Source organism: Emydura macquarii, unplaced genomic scaffold (genome assembly GCF_026122565.2).
Source record: "Emydura macquarii macquarii isolate MOO-44397 ecotype Brisbane River unplaced genomic scaffold, CSIRO-AGI_Emac_v2 contig_67, whole genome shotgun sequence".
NCBI classification, from domain to species: domain Eukaryota; kingdom Metazoa; phylum Chordata; order Testudines; family Chelidae; genus Emydura; species Emydura macquarii.
The window spans coordinates 2,460,361-2,478,063 of record NW_027130204.1 but is presented as its reverse complement, the minus strand read 5'-3'; the positions used below and the strand labels follow the sequence as shown (position 1 = coordinate 2,478,063).

Sequence of the window (17,703 nt, the reverse complement as noted above, 5' to 3'; positions counted from 1 at the left end):
TGCTTTGGTGTCATTGTCCCTCTCCCCCAGGGATGTTAAATTTTATTATGTTATCATAGAAGATTAGGGTTGGAAGGCACCTCAGGAGGTCATCTAGTCCAACCCCCTGCTCAAAGCAAGACCAACCCCAACTAAATCATAACCAGCCAGGGCTTTGTGAAGTCACACTTTAAAAACCTCTGAGGATGGAGATTCCACCACCTCCCTAGGTAACCCATTCCAGTGCTTTACCACCCTCCTAGTGAAAATTTTTCCTAATATCCAGCCAAGACCTCCCCCACTGCGACTTGAGACCATTGCTTCTGTTCTGTCATCTACTACCGCTGAGAACAGCCCAGCTCCATCCTCCCTGAAACCCCCTTTCAGGTAGCTAAAGGCTGCTAACCCTTCTCATTCTTCTCTTTGCAGACTAAACAAGCCTGCTAGCCTCTCCTCATAAGTCATGTATCCCAGCCCCCCAATAATTTTTGTTGCCCTCCTCTGGACTCTGTCAAATCCCTTCTCATTCTTCTCTTTTGCAGACTAAACAAGCCTCGTTCCCTCAGCCTCTCCTCATAAGTCATGTATCCCAGCCCCCTAATAATTTTTGTTGCCCTCCTCTGGACTCTGTCCAATTTTTCCATATCTTTTCTGTAGTGGGGGGCCCAAAACTGGACACAGTACTCTAAATGTGGCCTCACCAGTGCTGAATAGAGAGAGAGGCATAATTACTTTCCTCAAAGTGGCATTGCTCCTACTAATGCAGCCCAATATTCTGTCAGCCTTCCTGGCAATAAGGGTACACTGTTCTTGTCCACACAGCTTCTTGTCCATTGTAATCCCCCAGGTCCTTTTCTGCATAACTGCTGCCTAGCCAGTCGGTCCCCAGTCTGTAGCAGTGCGTGGGATTCTTCCAGCCTAAGTGCAGGACTCTACACTTGTTCTTGTTGAATCTCATCAGTTTCTTTTTGGCCCAATTCTCCAAGTTGTCTAGGTTGCTCTGTATCTTGTCCCTACCTTCCAGGGTATCTACCACTCCCTTCAGCTTAGTGTCATTTGCAAACTTGCTGAGGGTGCAATCCACTCCATCCTCCAGATCATTAATAGAAATGTTGAAAAAAATTGGCCCAGTACCACAATGGCCAATGGCTCTGCATCACATCAGCCAACTCCTTCAGCACCCTCAGATGCATTGCATCTGACCCCATGGACTTGTGCATGTCCAGCCTTTCTAAATAGTACTGAACCTGTTTTTTCATCCCTGAGGGCTGCTCACTTTGGGCTGCCCAGTGCAGTAGTCTGGGAGCTGACCTTGTCTGGGAAGATAGAGGGGAAAAAAAGCATTGAGTATTTCAGCTTTTTCCACACCATCTGTCACTAGGCTGCCTCCCCCATTCTGTAAGGGGCCCACGCTTTCCCTGGCCACCTTCTTGTTACTAACATACCTGTAGAAAAACTTCTTGTTACCCTTCACGTCCCTTGCTAGGTGCAATTCCAGTTGTGCTTTGATCTTCCTGATTTCACTCCTGCATGCCTGAGCAGTATTTTTATACTCCTGCCTGGTCATCTGACCAAGCTTCCACTTCTTGTAAGCTTCCTTTTTGTGTTTAAGCTCACCGAAGGCTTCTTTGTTAAGTCAAGCGGGTTACCTGCCATATTTGCTATTCTTTCTGAGCATGGGGATGGTTTGTTCCTGTGCTCTAATAAGGTTTCTTTAAAATACAGCCAGCTCTCTTGGACTCTGTTCCCCCCCCTTGTATTAGCCTCCCAGGGGATCCTGCCCATCAGCTCCCTGAGGGGGAGTCAGTCTGCTTTTCTGAAATTCAAGGTCCGTATTCTGCTGTTCTTCTTTCTTCCTTTTGTCAGGATCCTGAACTCGACCATCTCATGGTCACTGCTGCCCAAGTTACCACCTACTTCTACTTCCCCTACCAATTCTTCCCTGTTTTCCTTCAGTCTGTTTATAAGTGAAGATGGGCTCATCTCGTTCACAAATTTCTTACTATCTAGGAGGGTGTTCAATGAGTATTTTTTGCGTTAGTCTCAGGTACATGATCACGTTTTCCCCAGCATTTTTACTGTGCAAAGTGGGAGCGGGGTTGAGAGAGGAGTGCTGTCCTTGACCCTCTGTGGTATCACTCTTACATCTGAGATATCTTTTGTAATCCATTGTGCTTACTGTGAGCATGAATCTTGGTAGCAAATGGACCCAAGACAGCAGCCTTGTACTAGTTTGAAAATGAGGAAAACCAGCCTTCCTCCCTGCACTGGGGCTCCTAGGAACTAAGCCTAGGCGTCAGAGCTCCAAGTGAACCTGGAGACTGTGCCATTCAGCTTTGCAGGGAATGGGCTGGGGATGATAATAAATGGAAGCCTGTAGAGTGGGTATAAAAAAATGGTGGTGGACTCTCAACTGCAGCCAATCAGACTCCAAAGAGAAGCTTGGAATTGCACAGTCATTTTACTGCTGCCTCCCAATGTCCCCCAAAATGTTTGATCGTCCACTCCTTTCCATGGTTTACCTGTTCGGGAGCAAACTGTATGATGTAAACATTGCATAAAGGTTTACATGAAGCAGAAAGGGGAAAAAGTGGAATGACTTGGGTCATGCTCTGGTATCAGCAATAGCATATGGCATTCTCTCCACTGTGCTGTTTTTTAAAAGGGCCATTATACATGTCTTGCATGCAGGAACCTCTGGGCTGAGAACTAGGAAAGGACCCTAAAGGGTAACTGGATTTAAGTGCTTTTAAATATCTTTTGACAGGCCAACAGTCCCTCCATAATAATAATGAAAATCAGAGTAGCTTCTTGGTTTGTTATGACAAGACAAGACATGCAGATTTACTTTTAAGTCACGTTCAACATTTCTCTCTTGTGTTTTAGATTCTTCCTACTGCTCAGCGCCTACTGGATGAGCTGCTATCTTCTCAGTCCACAGCCATCAACACAGTGTGTGGTGCTCCAGGTAATTTGGATATTTTTTATCTGGTCTGATTCTCTATCTGCCTCAAGGATGAGAAGCAGCTGTTTCTCCGTTGGTTGATGGTACTGAATTACTGGGACACTGCTCCTGAGATTGCTGTGGGAAGACAAGTAAATGGGATAAGTATAAGTATATGTTTATACAGAGTTGCTGGAGGGAACAGCTGGTGCTGCATATTCATGAGAATCCATGGTGTGGAATCTTTAGACACTGCACATCTTGGCCATTTTTAATGGAAGGTATTGTCCATTGTCCCATTGTGCAATGAATGCAATATGTTTCCAGGCTCATGAACAGTTCTGAGATTGCTGCTTTCTGGATGGGATGAAGTTAAGGCGCTTAGCTTATATGCTGCCTGCATTCTCTTGTGCTGGGGGATGTAGACTGCCTCTCTCCAACACCTGCAAACTGTGTATGTTCCTTCTTAAGATCCTACTGCTGGTCCCTCAGCCTCAGACCAAAGCACCTGGTACTTGGATGAATCTACTTTAAGTGACAACATAAAGAAAACCCTTCACAAATTCTGTGGGCCCTCTCCTGTTGTCTTCAGGTAAATTGCACCATCTTCAGAGTAAGGACTCTATCCCTGCCTACAAAGGGTTGTGGAATATGGACTGAGTCCATGGGAGCGCTCTCCTTTGCTACTACATGGACTGTAAGATGTATAAATGAGCATGGTGTCATGAAACTAAGGATGCTTAATTGTGGGGTCACTCTCCCAGATAGTGTTCTCTGTAAGATGTATAAATGAGCATGGTGCCATGAAACTAAGGATGCTTAATTGTGGGGTCACTTTCCCAAGTAGTGTTCTCTGTTTGTGCATATCTGTTGCAATGTTGAGTCTCAGTCAATTAAAAACCCTCGCCAGAGGTCATTTAGTTATTGCACAATGTATAGAAAACTTGCCTGTTCCACTTTGACTCCTGTTATGCTTTCTCTTCAGTGACATACATTTGTCAAAGCCCTTCTTGAAATGCAAATATTTGATGGCCCAGAATCTAGTATTGTACATCTTCTTCCCTGTTTTTGTGCTGCTGTGCTCTGTCCTGCTTTCATTCTTGTTCTCCCTCTCCTTTCACATGCTCAGTGATGTCAACTCTATGTACCTCTCCTCCACGGAGCCACCAGCCGCTGCCGAGTGGGCATGTCTCCTGCGTCCCCTGAGAGGGAGAGAGCCTGAGGGGATATGGAATCTGCTCTCCATCGTTCGGGAGATGTTCAAGAGAAGGGACAGCAATGCAGCCCCTCTGCTGGAGATCCTGACTGACCAATGTCTGACCTATGAGCAGGTATTCAGTCCCATCTGGGGAAGCAGATCAGCCCCTGGGGAATCTATCGGTGGTGACTGTTCAATGTTGTTAGAATTCATGGCTTGGAAAAATGTAGACTTTATGTGCATTGTGAGAGAGGCACATTCCCACCAAATGGAACTGCCCTTCAATGCACTTGTTGTCTGACTCGGGATGCTGGGTTAGTGATGCCCACAACACCATTGCATCCCATGATGAAGTCAGATGTGTATTTATATTAACATTAGCATGTGGTTTTAAATCCTTTTTATCATCTCTCCCCTGTGCCTCTTCTCCACTGTCAGTGCAGTTTATTCCACTGATTTTTTTCAAAACAAAGTCCATCGGCTATGACCATTACTTTTGCATTGGCTTTAAGTGGTTGTGTTGGACGGCAGAATTTCAGACTCTTTGGTTATTTGATAGAAAATAGCTTTTTGAAGCTTTAAGTCTTTACTTTAAATCTGTGTAAAAATAGTAATAATAACAACTTTGTGTGAATTTAATTATAGGGAAAAGGTTCATTTTGACGGCCCTGGATACTGAGGTTCTCTCTCCACTATACAGATGTAACCGTAGACTGCTTCAGTGCATGCTTCTCCCACCCATAACCCTATCATATGCCTCTACCTTAGTTGGAGCGGGAGAATCAAAGATTTCTCTCTCCATGCCCACTCAGTCCTTGCTTTTTGTGAGGGTACAGCTAACAAGAGAACCAGTTGTGATGGTGGATATTGTCTGGGCATCTGTCCTCTAGGAACCAGAGTGAACCTACAAAATTAATTTCACACAGGGCACTCAACTGCGACCAGGTGGTGGTAACTTTAGTCGCTACCAGTATGCTGGATTTGCCACTGTTATACTGCAGAATATATTTTTATAACTCATCTTCCCATCTCCAGTCAATCTGCTCTTGTTCTTCTTCGAGTGCTTGCTCATGTCCATTCCACTATAGGTGTGTGCACGCCTCCATGCATGGCTACTGGAACTCTTTTCCCCTTAGCAGATCCAGTAGGGCCGGCTGCGGCGTCCCCTGGAGCCCCGCACACATGCCACGGTATATGCGACGCTGCCGGCCCTATGCCCCCTCAGTTCCTTCTTTCCGCCCGTGATGGTTACTGGAACTGCCTGTGCTCTCACTGCCAGCGTGTAATTCCCAGTGTTTTGAATCACTCCTGGAGGTGATGAATGACGAGGCAGACTGCATTGGGTGGTCGCCCTCCCTCATCACGATGGGTGGCTGCGCCCACAAAGGGCATCTACAACCATCTGGAGGGGGGGTTTCCCCAAAGGGAATCTGCCTGTATCAGACCAGAGCATGAGGTGTCCACATTGCTGCTCTTTCCGTGGTCAAGGGGTAGGGGCGATCTCCAACGCCATCCATCTGTAGCGGTCGTAGAGCTTCATATTCACTTTCCCGCCTTTCCCCCCCTGCATCCAGTCCTGCTAAAGATGAGGAGGGGTTAAACAGATGCCATCTCGATTGCTCCAGCCTGGCCACGCCAGCACAGTTCAGCATACTGCTGGACTTCTCGATCGCCCACCTCGGGAGCCTCTGAAACAGCATGATCCCAGATCCTAGGACATGGTCACCTGCGGTTCCCAGACCTGGACACTCGACACTTCAGGAAGTGGTGGATCGGTGACGGAGAGATGATGAGCGAGCCGCTCAGAGCAAGTCCAGTGAATCCTGCTGGGTAGCAGGAAGCCCTCTACGCAGGTCGTTTACCAGGTTAAGTGGAAGCAGCTGTTGCCTGCCAGGGGGAGTCCCAGGGCATTCCGCCTAGCCTCTTGCCAGTGCAGGCAATCCGGGAAATACTTGCCACAGCTAAAGCTCCAGGGACTGGCTGTGGCCTCCCTGAAGGCCCACCTAGCAGCCATATCAGCCTTCTATCAGTCACTGGAAGGGGGATTGCGGTTCTCCTATCGGATGTTGGTTAGAGTCCTGAGGGGGGCGGGAGGCTCTATCCGCAGGTCCACAACCTGGCGCCTCCCTGGGATCTCGACCTCTTGCCTCCCTGGGATCTCGACCTCATCCTTTCACGACCCATGGGGCCCCTCCTGGAACCCATGATGTCATGCCCTCTACCCCTGTCTTCCGGGAAGATGGCTTTTGTGGGCGTATTTACCTCGGCAGGGAAGGTCTTTAGGATCAGGGCTCTGACCATGGAACCCCCCCCATACTGTGTTCTGTAACGATAAGGTTCAGTTGAGGCTGCACTGAATCTTCCGCCCTAAGGTGGTTTCCCAGTTTCATTGCGACCAACATATATTCTCCCCATGTTTTCCCTGAACCACATGGTTCCGAGGAGAAGAGAAGGTGGCACTCGTTAAACGTGAGAGTGACTCTGGCTTCTATATCAGGTGTACAAGGCTGTTCCGGAGAGTGATGCAGCTCTTTGTCGCAGCAGCCAACCGGATGAAAGGTTCACCGGTCTCTGCCCAGCGCACTTCCCTTGTGAATAATTTCCTGCATCAAGTTCGGCTACGAGCAGGTGAAGGTGCCGCTTCCAGGTGCCACCACAGTTCACTCAACAGAGCTCAAGCTCCATCTACAGCCTTCCTAGCGGAAGTGCCAGGGCAGGGCATCTGCAGAACAGCTGCCAGGCTGGCGGTACTTACCTGCACATCCCAGCACGCCTCTGTCCAACAGGTGTGGGAAGACGCTGGCTTCAGCACAGCTGTGCTGCAGGCAGCTCACCGCTAATTCCGGCCCACCTCCAAGGTACTGCTTGTTAGTCACCTATAGTGGAATGTACATGAGCAAGCACTCGAAGAAGAAAACAAGGTTACTTACCAATTATTGATGTTCTTCGAGATGTGTTGCTCATGTCCATTCCACCAGCTACCCCCCGTCCCTGCCGCTGGAGTTGGTGGAAAGAAGGGACTAAGGGGGCGTAGGGCCGGCAGCGCCTCATATACCACGGCATGTGCTCAGGGCTCCAGGGGGTGCCGGAGCCGGCCCTACTGGATCTGCTAAGGGGAAAAAAGTTCTGGTAGCCGTGCACAGAGGCGTGCACACACCTATAGTGGAATGGACATGAGCAACACATCTCAAAGAACATCCGTTACTGGTAAGTAACCTTGTTTTTTGGTTCTTGTCTGAGGGCCCATCCAGCCCTGTGTTTCTATGGGTTCCTCCTTTGTGTGCCTCTGCTTTCATTCCCCTTAATTTATATAGAAAGAAATAAAAAACATGGCATTACATGGCTAGCAACAGAATGTACTATTCCTGTTTTGGCATCTACAGTTCACCTCCAGAATTCAGGTCGTCCAGCCTGTGCGAATCTGGAGTGGGTAGGAGTTGGGCGTGGGGTGTTCGGTTGTAGTGGCACAGCTTCATTGAATGTATCTTCTTCCGCAGATAACTGGTTGGTGGTACAGCGTGCGAACGTCTGCCTCCCACAGCAGCGCTAGCGGGCACACCGGTCGCAGTAATGGCCAGTCAGAAGTGGCTGCACATGCCTGTGCCAGCATGTGTGATGAGATGGTGGTTCTCTGGCGGCTGGCTGTCCTAGATCCGACCATCAGCCCGCAGAGGTGAGCACCTGGGTCAGATAATCTTTGGTGGGTTCCTTGAAGAGTCCAGTCCAACCCTCACTATTTAGCTCTGTGGTACGCACGCACGCTTTGCTTTCTTTCTTTACATGTCTAGTGATTGCCTAGTGAGGAAAGTATGATTCAAACTGTTCAGCTGTCGATCTTCCTGGCCAAGGAACGCTCTAATGTCCAAGATCAACTTAATCACTTTCACCCGTCATTGCTAGTATTACTCCTTGTTTTTAACCTTGATTTCCAGAGTGAAATAATTTCTCTTGTCCGTGTGGTTCCTTTTTACATGCACTTCAGGGTTTCTCCATCAGGAGAAATTAGAGGAACTATCTGGAATGGCATTGCTCTGAAGTATTTGGTTCAATGATAGCCCCTGGCATCTATCTTCATAACTCGTTTCTGGAGTTCCTAGTTTATAACTGACATAGTCTTTGATAAGTATCTTGCACTGCTTTGTGTTGCATTTCAGCTCACAGTGGATCAGCCAAGTGGCAAAGATGTCCAGATAGCTGTATTTTTGGTTTATCCTGCTGTACTTGCTGTATATTTTAGCTACTATAGACTGCTGATTTGAACCCTAAATGCATGTATGCATATTCATTAAGTTATTGATTGTGTGGTTAATAATATTGGCCCCTGCAGGATACCATTTTTCTCTCTGCCCCATTTTGATGTAACACTGATAACTCATTGCATCTCATTAGTCAGTCCTCTTTACTATACTAGTCACACCATATTTCTCCAGTGTCTGTGCTGCTTGGGCGATGCTGTCCAATGCTAGCTGAAATCCAGTTTAACTATGCGCCCAAGTTGCCCTCAACAATCTGTGGTGTTTCTCTGTTGAAAATGCCTTTCATTTCAGTATGGCATGACCTGTTCTATCAATCTGTAGCTGTAACTTGCTAGATTCCTCCACATGTTGCAAATACATTTTAATGCTTTTTTAGTACTTTAACTTGTAATTTAGTAGTTTCACGGGTTTCTTCTTTACCCAGGTCATTCATTATTCCTAATCTTTTTTTAATAATTGAAACAATATCTTGTTTTCTGTGGTCCTGGGGAACCTCATCTGAATTCCAAGATGTAGTGACAATTATTGCCAATGGTTCTGTTTCCTTAGCCAGGACCTTCAGGTCTCTGGGACGAAGCATGATGCTTCTCCAGGTTTATAAACTGCAATACCTTGCAAATTTGCACCCAATTGAGCACCCTCTCCATTTAGTCAAAGTTGAATAGTAGATGCTGTGTTGAGGTCTTGTGTTAAGACTTCTTTATGTTTTACAATATGCTTATTACATGTTTACAACATATTTATAGTTTGCAGTATTTGGCAAGATATAATGCAGTGTGTTGTCCTGTATGTTATAAAAAATCATAAACAAAAAAAGCTAAACTCTCAGCTTATGAATGAAACCAGGATGTTCTTTTTTATATATTTGCTTTTTAGTTCTTGGTTCACTTTCTAATCTTCTAAATTATTATTAAACATTAATATAAATTCATAACTTTGTGGGGTACATCAGTTAGATTAAAAAATTGTGATCTCTGCCCCTATAGTGTTTACAATCTGAAATAGAAAAAGAAATGCAGAGAGACAAAGGGAAGATGGTAGGGAATCAGGAATGAGGTTTAAAACAAAACAAAAAAAAGTGAGTCGTCATGTAGTCAGTAAAATATAAAAGTTGTTTTGATAGAGGATAGGCAGGGTCAGAGCTTTCTGCCCTTCTATAGAGTAGATGTCTGTCTTAACATTCCAGTCACCTGACTAATTCCAAATTGCTAAAGGTTCCTACTTCATTTCATGCATAATTCAAATGCTTCCTGCTTTATTTCCAGTTCTCCTAGAGTTTGTATAGCGTCACAAGAAAGGACCCTTTTCTGCCCACTTTCAATTCCTATCTGGCTTGTTTTATTCTCATTCCTGCATGATGCTGTTTCCCAGTGGATCACAGATAGACTTGCTACACCCTTTCCAACTTGTTGCAGCTTCCTCCTATCCTAATGAAACCTTTTCTATGAGTAGTTACCCTCTCCCTTGCTACTTTTTTTGACTGAACCCTGTCAGCATATTTCCTAGTTAATTGGCTTATTTAGTGGTCAAATGGAAACAGTCTGGTTTGTAGAGCTCCTTTTATCCTAATGAGTCCAAACTCTCATCCCTTCCTCAGTTTACCTCTACCTTTTTTTTGCTCCTGGGTCTGATAAAATCCCTGCGAATGTTGGGGTTTTCAGTTGCGTTTCCCAGAACTCTGGAGTCAGTGGCAAAGTTAGAGAGGGAGTTCACTGAGAAACTTGGTATTACCCCAGGAATTTAGAAATGTTTTCCTTGGTACTTTGGATGGTCGGTGTAGGCTTTAGTCATGGGAGGAGGACTGGTAGCAGTGATTGGAGCCGGGCATAGTGCAGCTTCAAGCTCTATGCAAACTTTCTCACTTTGCTTTGCCAGGAATTCTTATTCCTGATGTACAATAATTCCCTGTTGTAGCCCTTGGCTGTCTTGGCGGAATGCTGTCATATCTGTGATGGGTGAACTGTGGGATTTAGCTGCTCAGCTGTTCATAAGTCAGTGCTTCATCCTAAACGCCCAGTCGACAACAAGTTTCCATGTTTGAACTGGCAGCATTTGGCTTCCATTGCATAGGCCTGTCTAGAAACTGTTTTTGTGTCTGTTTCCTTTCTCTATGTTCTCTCTGCTGTTTTCTGACCGACTAATGCTGTTTACGCTAATTCAGCAGAAGGGGGGAGGATGCAGGATTCTGTGAGTTGGGGGGTGCTTTGTCATTGGTGTATTTATGGCTGTTTTCTGATCTGTGTTCTCTTCCCCCTCCTCCTCCTCCTCCAGGCGCAGGGACCTTTGCACCCAGCTTAGGCAGTGGCAGCTGAAAGTCATAGATAATGTCAAGAGGGGGCAGCACAAGAAATCCCTGGAGAAGCTCTTCCAGGGTTTTAAGCCAGCTGTGGAAGCCTGTTACTTCAACTGGGAGGAGGCCTATCCCATTCCTGGCATCACTTACAGCAGCACTGATAAGAAGAACTCATTCTGTTGGGTGAAGGCGGTCCAGCAGAGGAACTGCCGGTTGCAGTGCTTGGAAACCACGTGTGAGGCTGGCAGAGGCCATGGGCAGGAACCTGGGGGAACCTGTCTGCAACCTGGGGACAGATCACGCCCCTCTTCACAAGAGCCAGCTGTCCGGCCGAAGGAACTCATTGGGAAACGGAAAGTCGTCTCTGAAGCCCCGCAGAGGGTTCTGCGACGACTTTCGGCGGAAGGAGATAAGGCTGTTTATAAGACAGCAGTGGGCAAGGCCAAGCTGCCAGTGGGGAAAAGCTTAACCAGTAAACATAGTGGGAAACGTCGCATGAGCAGTGAAGACAGCTCGCTGGAGCCAGACTTGGCAGAGATGAGCCTGGATGACAGCAGCCTGGCTTTGGGGGCGGAGGCCAGTAACACCTTTAGTTTCGCCGAGAGCCCCCTAAGCAGAAGCTACAGGGACACCTTTGAAGATGAGGGTGGGGTGTATTTCTCGGAGGGACCTGAGCCCAGCATCAGGAGCAGCCCCACTGTGAAGAAAGCGCCAAAGGATCCCGTGGAGGAAGTGGGCAGCGGAGACGACGATCTGCCTTCTGCAGATGAGAACAGCGGTGGTGCAAGCCTGAAGCCAGAAGAAGTGGGAGAGAATGGTGCAGCAGGAGGAGGGGAGGAGGGAGAAGAGGAAGATGATTATCAGGTGTACTATTTGAATCCACAGGAGGTGGCCAAGGAGGAGGAGGAAAAAGCAGAAGTGGGAAATGAAGAGGAACAGGATATCTTTGCTGGCATAAAGCCCCTAGAGCAAGAGAACAGGATGGAGGTGAGCTAGCTCTAGTGGAAAAATAGCAGCCTGTCATTATTTTTCTTAGTTTCTTTGCGTGTAATCTATAAAGTAAGTTAAAAGAACATTATTAAGGTTGCAAAGTCAAGGTAGGAAATACTGGAATGAAAGTTGGCTGTGCACTGTTTGCTCAGCCCCCATTAAGATCGTCTACTGACATGAGCACATGCTCTTTTTTTTCCTGACATCAGCCGAATGGTGAGACTCAGAATCTTCGGTTCCATTCCCACCTGCGGAGGGCAGTGTGGTCTAGTGATAGCAGGCACTTCTACCCATTTCCTCAAAGCCTGACCCAGCTTGTCCGTTCCCCATCCCTGGCTGCTTTTTCCAGTCTCCTCACTTAGCCATTTCTCATCTCCCCTGCCCTTTGATTCCTGGTCCAGGTTCTCGGCTGTCCATCCCAGACTCCTTGCACAGTCATCCCCAGTCGCCCCAATCAGCCCAGCTCCCTGTTCCCATTATCCTTTCCCAAGCAGTTCTAGCTCCTCCCTCCCATCTTCTTGTCTGACCAGTCTCTAACGCCTGTCAGGGATAGTCTAGATAATACTTCAGTCCTGCTTGAATGCAGGACTGGACTAGAAGACATCTTAGGGTCCCTTCCAGTCCTATGCGTCTATGATTCCCTTTCCCCACTGGTTCCCAGGCCCAGTCTCCCTCCCCGGACTCCTCGTACAATCTCAGCATTGTTTCTCACAACTCCCCCAGTTCCTTGTCCCAGTCTCTTTGCCCAGCCATCCCAGTGTCCCCCACACGGCAGCTCATTGTTAGATCTGTCGCTCCTTTTCCTCGCCCCACTGGCTCCCGGTCCTAGTTTCCTTGCTCTGCAGTCTGTCTCCCCTCCCCTGGCACCTCACCGGCTGGCTTCCTGCTCTCAGTCCTACTCTCCTTGTCCAGCCACCCCCTCCAGCCCTGGTTTCCCTCTCCCTCACCAGCTTCCAGTTCCAGCCTCCCCTCTCTTCTCCAAGGCTTCTTTGTGCCAATCTGCTCCCCACACCCCAGGTCCAGCTCTTGTCACCTCTGCATTCAGATTAAGCAGGTTCCTCCTCCAAACTGGCTGGGCCCAGCAGGGCTGACATGAAAAGCACCAGAGAGCGAGGCTCCCTGCTCTCAGGTCTGATGCCCGGCCCTGGCTGCAGCTGTTCAGGGGCAATTGCAGGACAAGTCCTGCTCAGCCCCAGCTTGAGCATGCCCCATGTGGATGGAATTTTTGGGGAATTTAGCTGTGAAGCTCCAAGTCTCTGGCGAGCGTGGGCAGACGGTGCGCTTTTTTCAAAGGCTGTAACTTTGCCAAATTTGGGTGGATTTTAATGAGAACATCCAAAGGCACATCCCTCACAAGGGTCACTCCCCTTCCAAATTTCAAGTCCCTGCTCCAAAGCATGGGGGCAACTGAATGTCTCAAAGAAAATATCAAACATGAATTTGTTAAATGTGAACAAAACCAACATATTTCCCTTAGCCTCACTCTGGAATGGCTGAATTGATGAAAGTCTTAAAATGTGTATATCTCAGTTTGAGGCACACACCCAACCAGATAAATTTCATCCCCAAAAGTTAGTTTGGCAAAGTTACAAGCAAATGAAAATAGGGTTTTATAAAGCAAATGTCAGGGAATCTTAAGAGGCTGTGCTGCAGCCCCATTTATTGAAACCCCAAAAGTATGTCTGAAGCTTCGCAGTTGAGGGTAAGGAGCTTCTGTCTAAGTAGACAGTACACTGAGGAACGGGTATTGGGACTCTAGGAAAGGGGGAGAGACTGAATAGCAACAATTAACAATAAAATTGGTTTTGTTTTTAGTTTTTGTTTGAGGTTTTTCTCAGTATTCATACTCTTACATATATAAGATCAGACAGGACCCTGTGATGATCTAGTCTGACCTCCTGTATAACGCAGGCCACAGGACTTCATTGAATTAATTCCTGTTTGAACTAGAGCATATCTTTTAGAAAAACGTTCCATCTTGATGTAATTGCCTGTGTTACCACGTGGAGGGAAAGGGACTAGGCCCCTTGGAAGTTGTGCTTTTGAGAAGAGCTGGAGAGCATGGTGCAGCTGTTCCAGTAGAGAGGCTATTTGACAGGAGGCACGGTAACATGAGTATTCAATACAAATCTGAGCTGAGATCAGTGTTTAACGCTATTTTTATTGACATTGAATGAGAAAATGGTGGTGGGGATGGGAATGGCTCCCACTGTGAGGAGCATGGACTGAACCCAGCCCTCTGTCCCTTTATTTACAGATCCTCTTTGCCTGTGCAGAGGCTCTCTATGCACATGGATACAGTAATGAAGCATGCCGTCTGACTGTAGAACTGGCCCGGGACCTACTGGCCAACCCTCCTGATCTCAAGGTGGAACAGCCCCCAACCAAGGTAGAGTGGGGGCCTTGTGAACAGAAGGGCAAGTGGGGAGGAATGCACAGGATTGCAAGCCCCAAAGATTGGAAAAAAATCATGAAATTTGCCCCTCACATCTGCCCATCCCTCAGCCCATCAAATCTGCCCCCTCCACACATCTCCCCTCACACTGCCCCTCCATCAGTTTTGCTTCCTCCAGCCTCATCTCTGCCACTCCAGGGGCTCTCTCCTCCCTCTGCCTCTTTTCAGGTCGGATGTTATAGGGAGGAGCCATCCAGTTGCTCACAGGAGCAGAAAGAGTCCAGTAACTCAGGGCAGCCCCTCTCCCCTCCTGTGAGAATGGGAGTTAGCTCCGGAGGGGAGTTAGGGAGAGCTCAGCCTGCTTCCTGTAGCAGTCTTGTGTGGCTGCTCTTTCCCAGGGAGTGGGGCAGTGGGAATAGCAGCCAATCAGTGGGGGTCGAAATTAGTGAGAGGGCTGAAGCCCCGGCCAGGCTGGCGTGGCCTCACACGGACATTGTGAAAGATGGCAGTGCTGCTGATAACAAGGGCATGGAAACACTTGCGCAACTGAGCAGAATTCTACCGTGCAGCCAGACGCAGGCACAGTGCCATCCTTTGGTGGTTCCTTTGCTCTCTCTGCGCAGGGCTCTACCTAGTCATGCCCTGCCCTGATCCCCTTTGGATCAGGCTTCTCTGGCTGTTCAGCATTTCACCTGAACAAGGGCAATGGGTCCTTCAGCATGACTTGGAGGGACTTGGCCATCCCTACTCTGGCTAGATCCTGCCCCTCGCACAGCCTGCCTCCCCCAGTCTGCACGCAAGGGGGCTTGTCTGCCAGATGGGAACTGCAATGAACCACAGGAACCACAGCTCCTGCCAACAGTCCTGGGGGCTCTACATCTTCCCTTTGAACAAAACACTCTATTTAGCATTGTTTTAAACATGCTTCGAGGTGCAACCGTCACTGTGTGCTACGTAATGAAACGCCAGTACCAAAAATACAGCTTTGCTTTTCCACAGCCCTGCACTCACTTGACTTACCTGATTTTCATGATTTTCCACACTTCCTCCGTATTTAGACCCTCAGTCTCTTGCTTTATAGCAGGGGTGTCAAACATCCGGCCCGTGGGCCAGATCCGGCCCACCAACCTTTTTGGTCTGGCCCCTGGCAGCAGTGCACGCTGCCGCGACATCTTGCGGCGTTGTACTCTCTGGCAGCAGCAGCGCCCTGCCCCGAGATCAGTGTACTCTGGTGGCAGCGCGTGGAGCACTGTGTGCATGAGACACAGCGCTTGGTAAGTGGTTGCTAGATCTTTAAACCTGTTTAACATTTTACTCACTGTTCTATAGATCTGTTTGATGTCTTCACAAGATTAAAAACAAACAATCCCAGTGGGGAAGGTAAAGTTGATAAACGTAGGGGGAGAGAAAGAGAGAGATCTTTGAAATTCCAAAAAAGGAACAAATAACTTGTTTTAATTGGTCATTTATTTTCCTATAGGTCCTGAAAAATAGGACCTGCTTCCTGATTTCCCTAGTAAAACGAGTGACCTCACACATACTGTAAACGAATGTTCAATTTAATGGTTCTTCAAATTCCTATTCTAATTTCTTTTCTTCAGAAGAGTTGTGTTAGTGTTCATTCTTGGCAGAAATGCCAAGAAGCAAATTAGGTTTGATCATATATAATGAAATTTGTCAAACTTTATTATAATACAGTACAATATAATACAATAATTTTAATTAAAAAAAAATTGATTTATGGTATGTATGGCCCACTTGAAGTACATTTAATTCAAATCTGGCCCGCCATAGGAAATGAGTTTGACACCCTGCTTTATAGCATGCACCATGCTTGGACACTGAAAGAGCCAAACCCCTCTGGAAGATGAGCACATGTTAACAGTGCATTTTTAGTCTCTACAGTGATCTTCTGAAGTGGTGGAAGCTTTGGAATCTTGGAGTAGAGAATTGGAAACGAGAAGGGAAAGTATAGCTGGGAATCCACATGGCATTAAGCAGACTCTGCTCATCTTGATGGTGTCCCTGCCATTGAAAGGGAAAAGGTTACAGACTATCCAAGCCAGCATCCACCTGCTAAAGTGGTCCAATAGTGGAAGGAGATGGCTTAGTGAGGAGGCAGGAGCCCCTATTGCATTGCCATATGAGGCAGGGGTAGAAAGATGCTGTGGGGAGGGGCCATCCATATGTAACAGCGATTGGGTTTCTGCACCAAAAGGAAAGAGTGCGTGAAATTGGATCTGTTTCTTCACCCAGAAACTGCTGGATTGTGGAGGGGGAAGGAGCAGTAGATAGAGCCAGGACAAAACAGTGCTTCCAGAATAATGGGTGCATGTTCTCCTCAGTGCACAGGTGGGGCGGGCCTCCTGCAGGCAGGACGTCGGGTGATCGCTGTCACGCAGTGGGGATCAAGTCCTTTCCTAACAAACCTGTTATAAACTACAGTACTCCTCACACAGGGGAAGAAGAACAAGGTGTCAACCAGCAAGCAGACGTGGATGGCAACCAATACCCTGTCCAAAGCTGCTTTCCTGCTGACTGTGCTGAGTGAGAGGCTGGAATACCACAACCTGGCCTTTCGCATTGGCATGTTTGCCCTGGAGCTGCAGAGGCCACCTGCCTCTACCAAGGCCCTGGAGGTATGAAGTGTCTCAGAAAGGCTGTACCTGTGAGCAGCAACACACTGCTGGGCTTTCCCCCTTCATGCTCAAGTATTCCTGGCTTGTGTTCTGTGCATCTGGGTCCTGCCTTTAGGAGTTTGCTCAAAACTAGTCTCCACGGAGCCAGGCTGACACTCAGTGAGTCACCTAGAATTTGTGTAGCAAAGGTTACTCTTCTCTTGAAGCCACATTGGGCTAAATCTTCTGTGGGAGGAAGCTCAGCACTTCTTTACAGGAGAAAGTTGCAATCATTTACCTTAAGGGGAAAATTTAAAATGATTTAATTAAACCAATGCAAACCCCCGTGGGGCACTCTAATCTGAAATAAAGCCGCTTTGGAGTGCCACACAGGGTTTGCACTGGTTTAACTAAATCACTTTGAATTCACACCTTAGGGTAAACTAGTGCAACTTTGTAGGCCATCATTCTTGCCCACACTGTGTATTTAGACATCTAAATAAATAGATTTAGACATCAAAATGGGTGCACAATGATAGGTACACAACTTCACACACACTAACTCTTTAACCTCTCCTCACCCACTAGGATGCTGATCTTCTGTAAAAACGTGACCAGTTCACACCTTGGTTGTGTGATTTACTGCTCCGGTCATTTTCTGACTAGCAAGATTGCATGATCCTTCAGGTCCAGGCCCCTACTAAGACATAAACTTGTTACTCTAAGATTATCTACACTTATACTCAGCAGTGCCTGAGCAGAAGGTTAAATGTGGGTCTTTTTATTCACCGGATGCTTAAGCTGGCCTGGGAAACAATCCTCCTCATGCATTAAAAATGTAAAGAATGCTACAGTGAAGTAAAACACACTGTAATGCAACAGTCTTTGTTCAGTGGCATACGTACATAGCCCCCATTCCCCTCTGGGACAGTCCTTTCCTCCTCAACTGCTATACTATACAAGGTAACATCCTTCTCTGTAGGACTGGGAATGATCAGCTTTTCTAGTGACCTATCTGGCTGCATGCTTC

At 47.3% G+C, this 17,703-nt stretch overlaps 1 protein-coding gene across 2 annotated transcripts in view; it reads left to right on the top strand.

Annotated features, from left to right (window-relative positions):
- Nucleotides 1–17,703, top strand: part of ZSWIM8 (zinc finger SWIM-type containing 8) — a 127,542-nt gene that overhangs the window by 85,526 nt on the left and 24,313 nt on the right. For both annotated transcript variants that reach the window (XM_067537756.1, XM_067537747.1), the window contains 7 exons: nt 2,866–2,947; nt 3,395–3,515; nt 4,053–4,254; nt 7,619–7,794; nt 10,649–11,657; nt 13,918–14,049; nt 16,515–16,694. In XM_067537756.1, the coding sequence (XP_067393857.1) occupies nt 2,866–2,947; nt 3,395–3,515; nt 4,053–4,254; nt 7,619–7,794; nt 10,649–11,657; nt 13,918–14,049; nt 16,515–16,694 (1,902 nt within the window). The remainder of the gene's footprint in view (nt 1–2,865; nt 2,948–3,394; nt 3,516–4,052; nt 4,255–7,618; nt 7,795–10,648; nt 11,658–13,917; nt 14,050–16,514; nt 16,695–17,703) is intronic.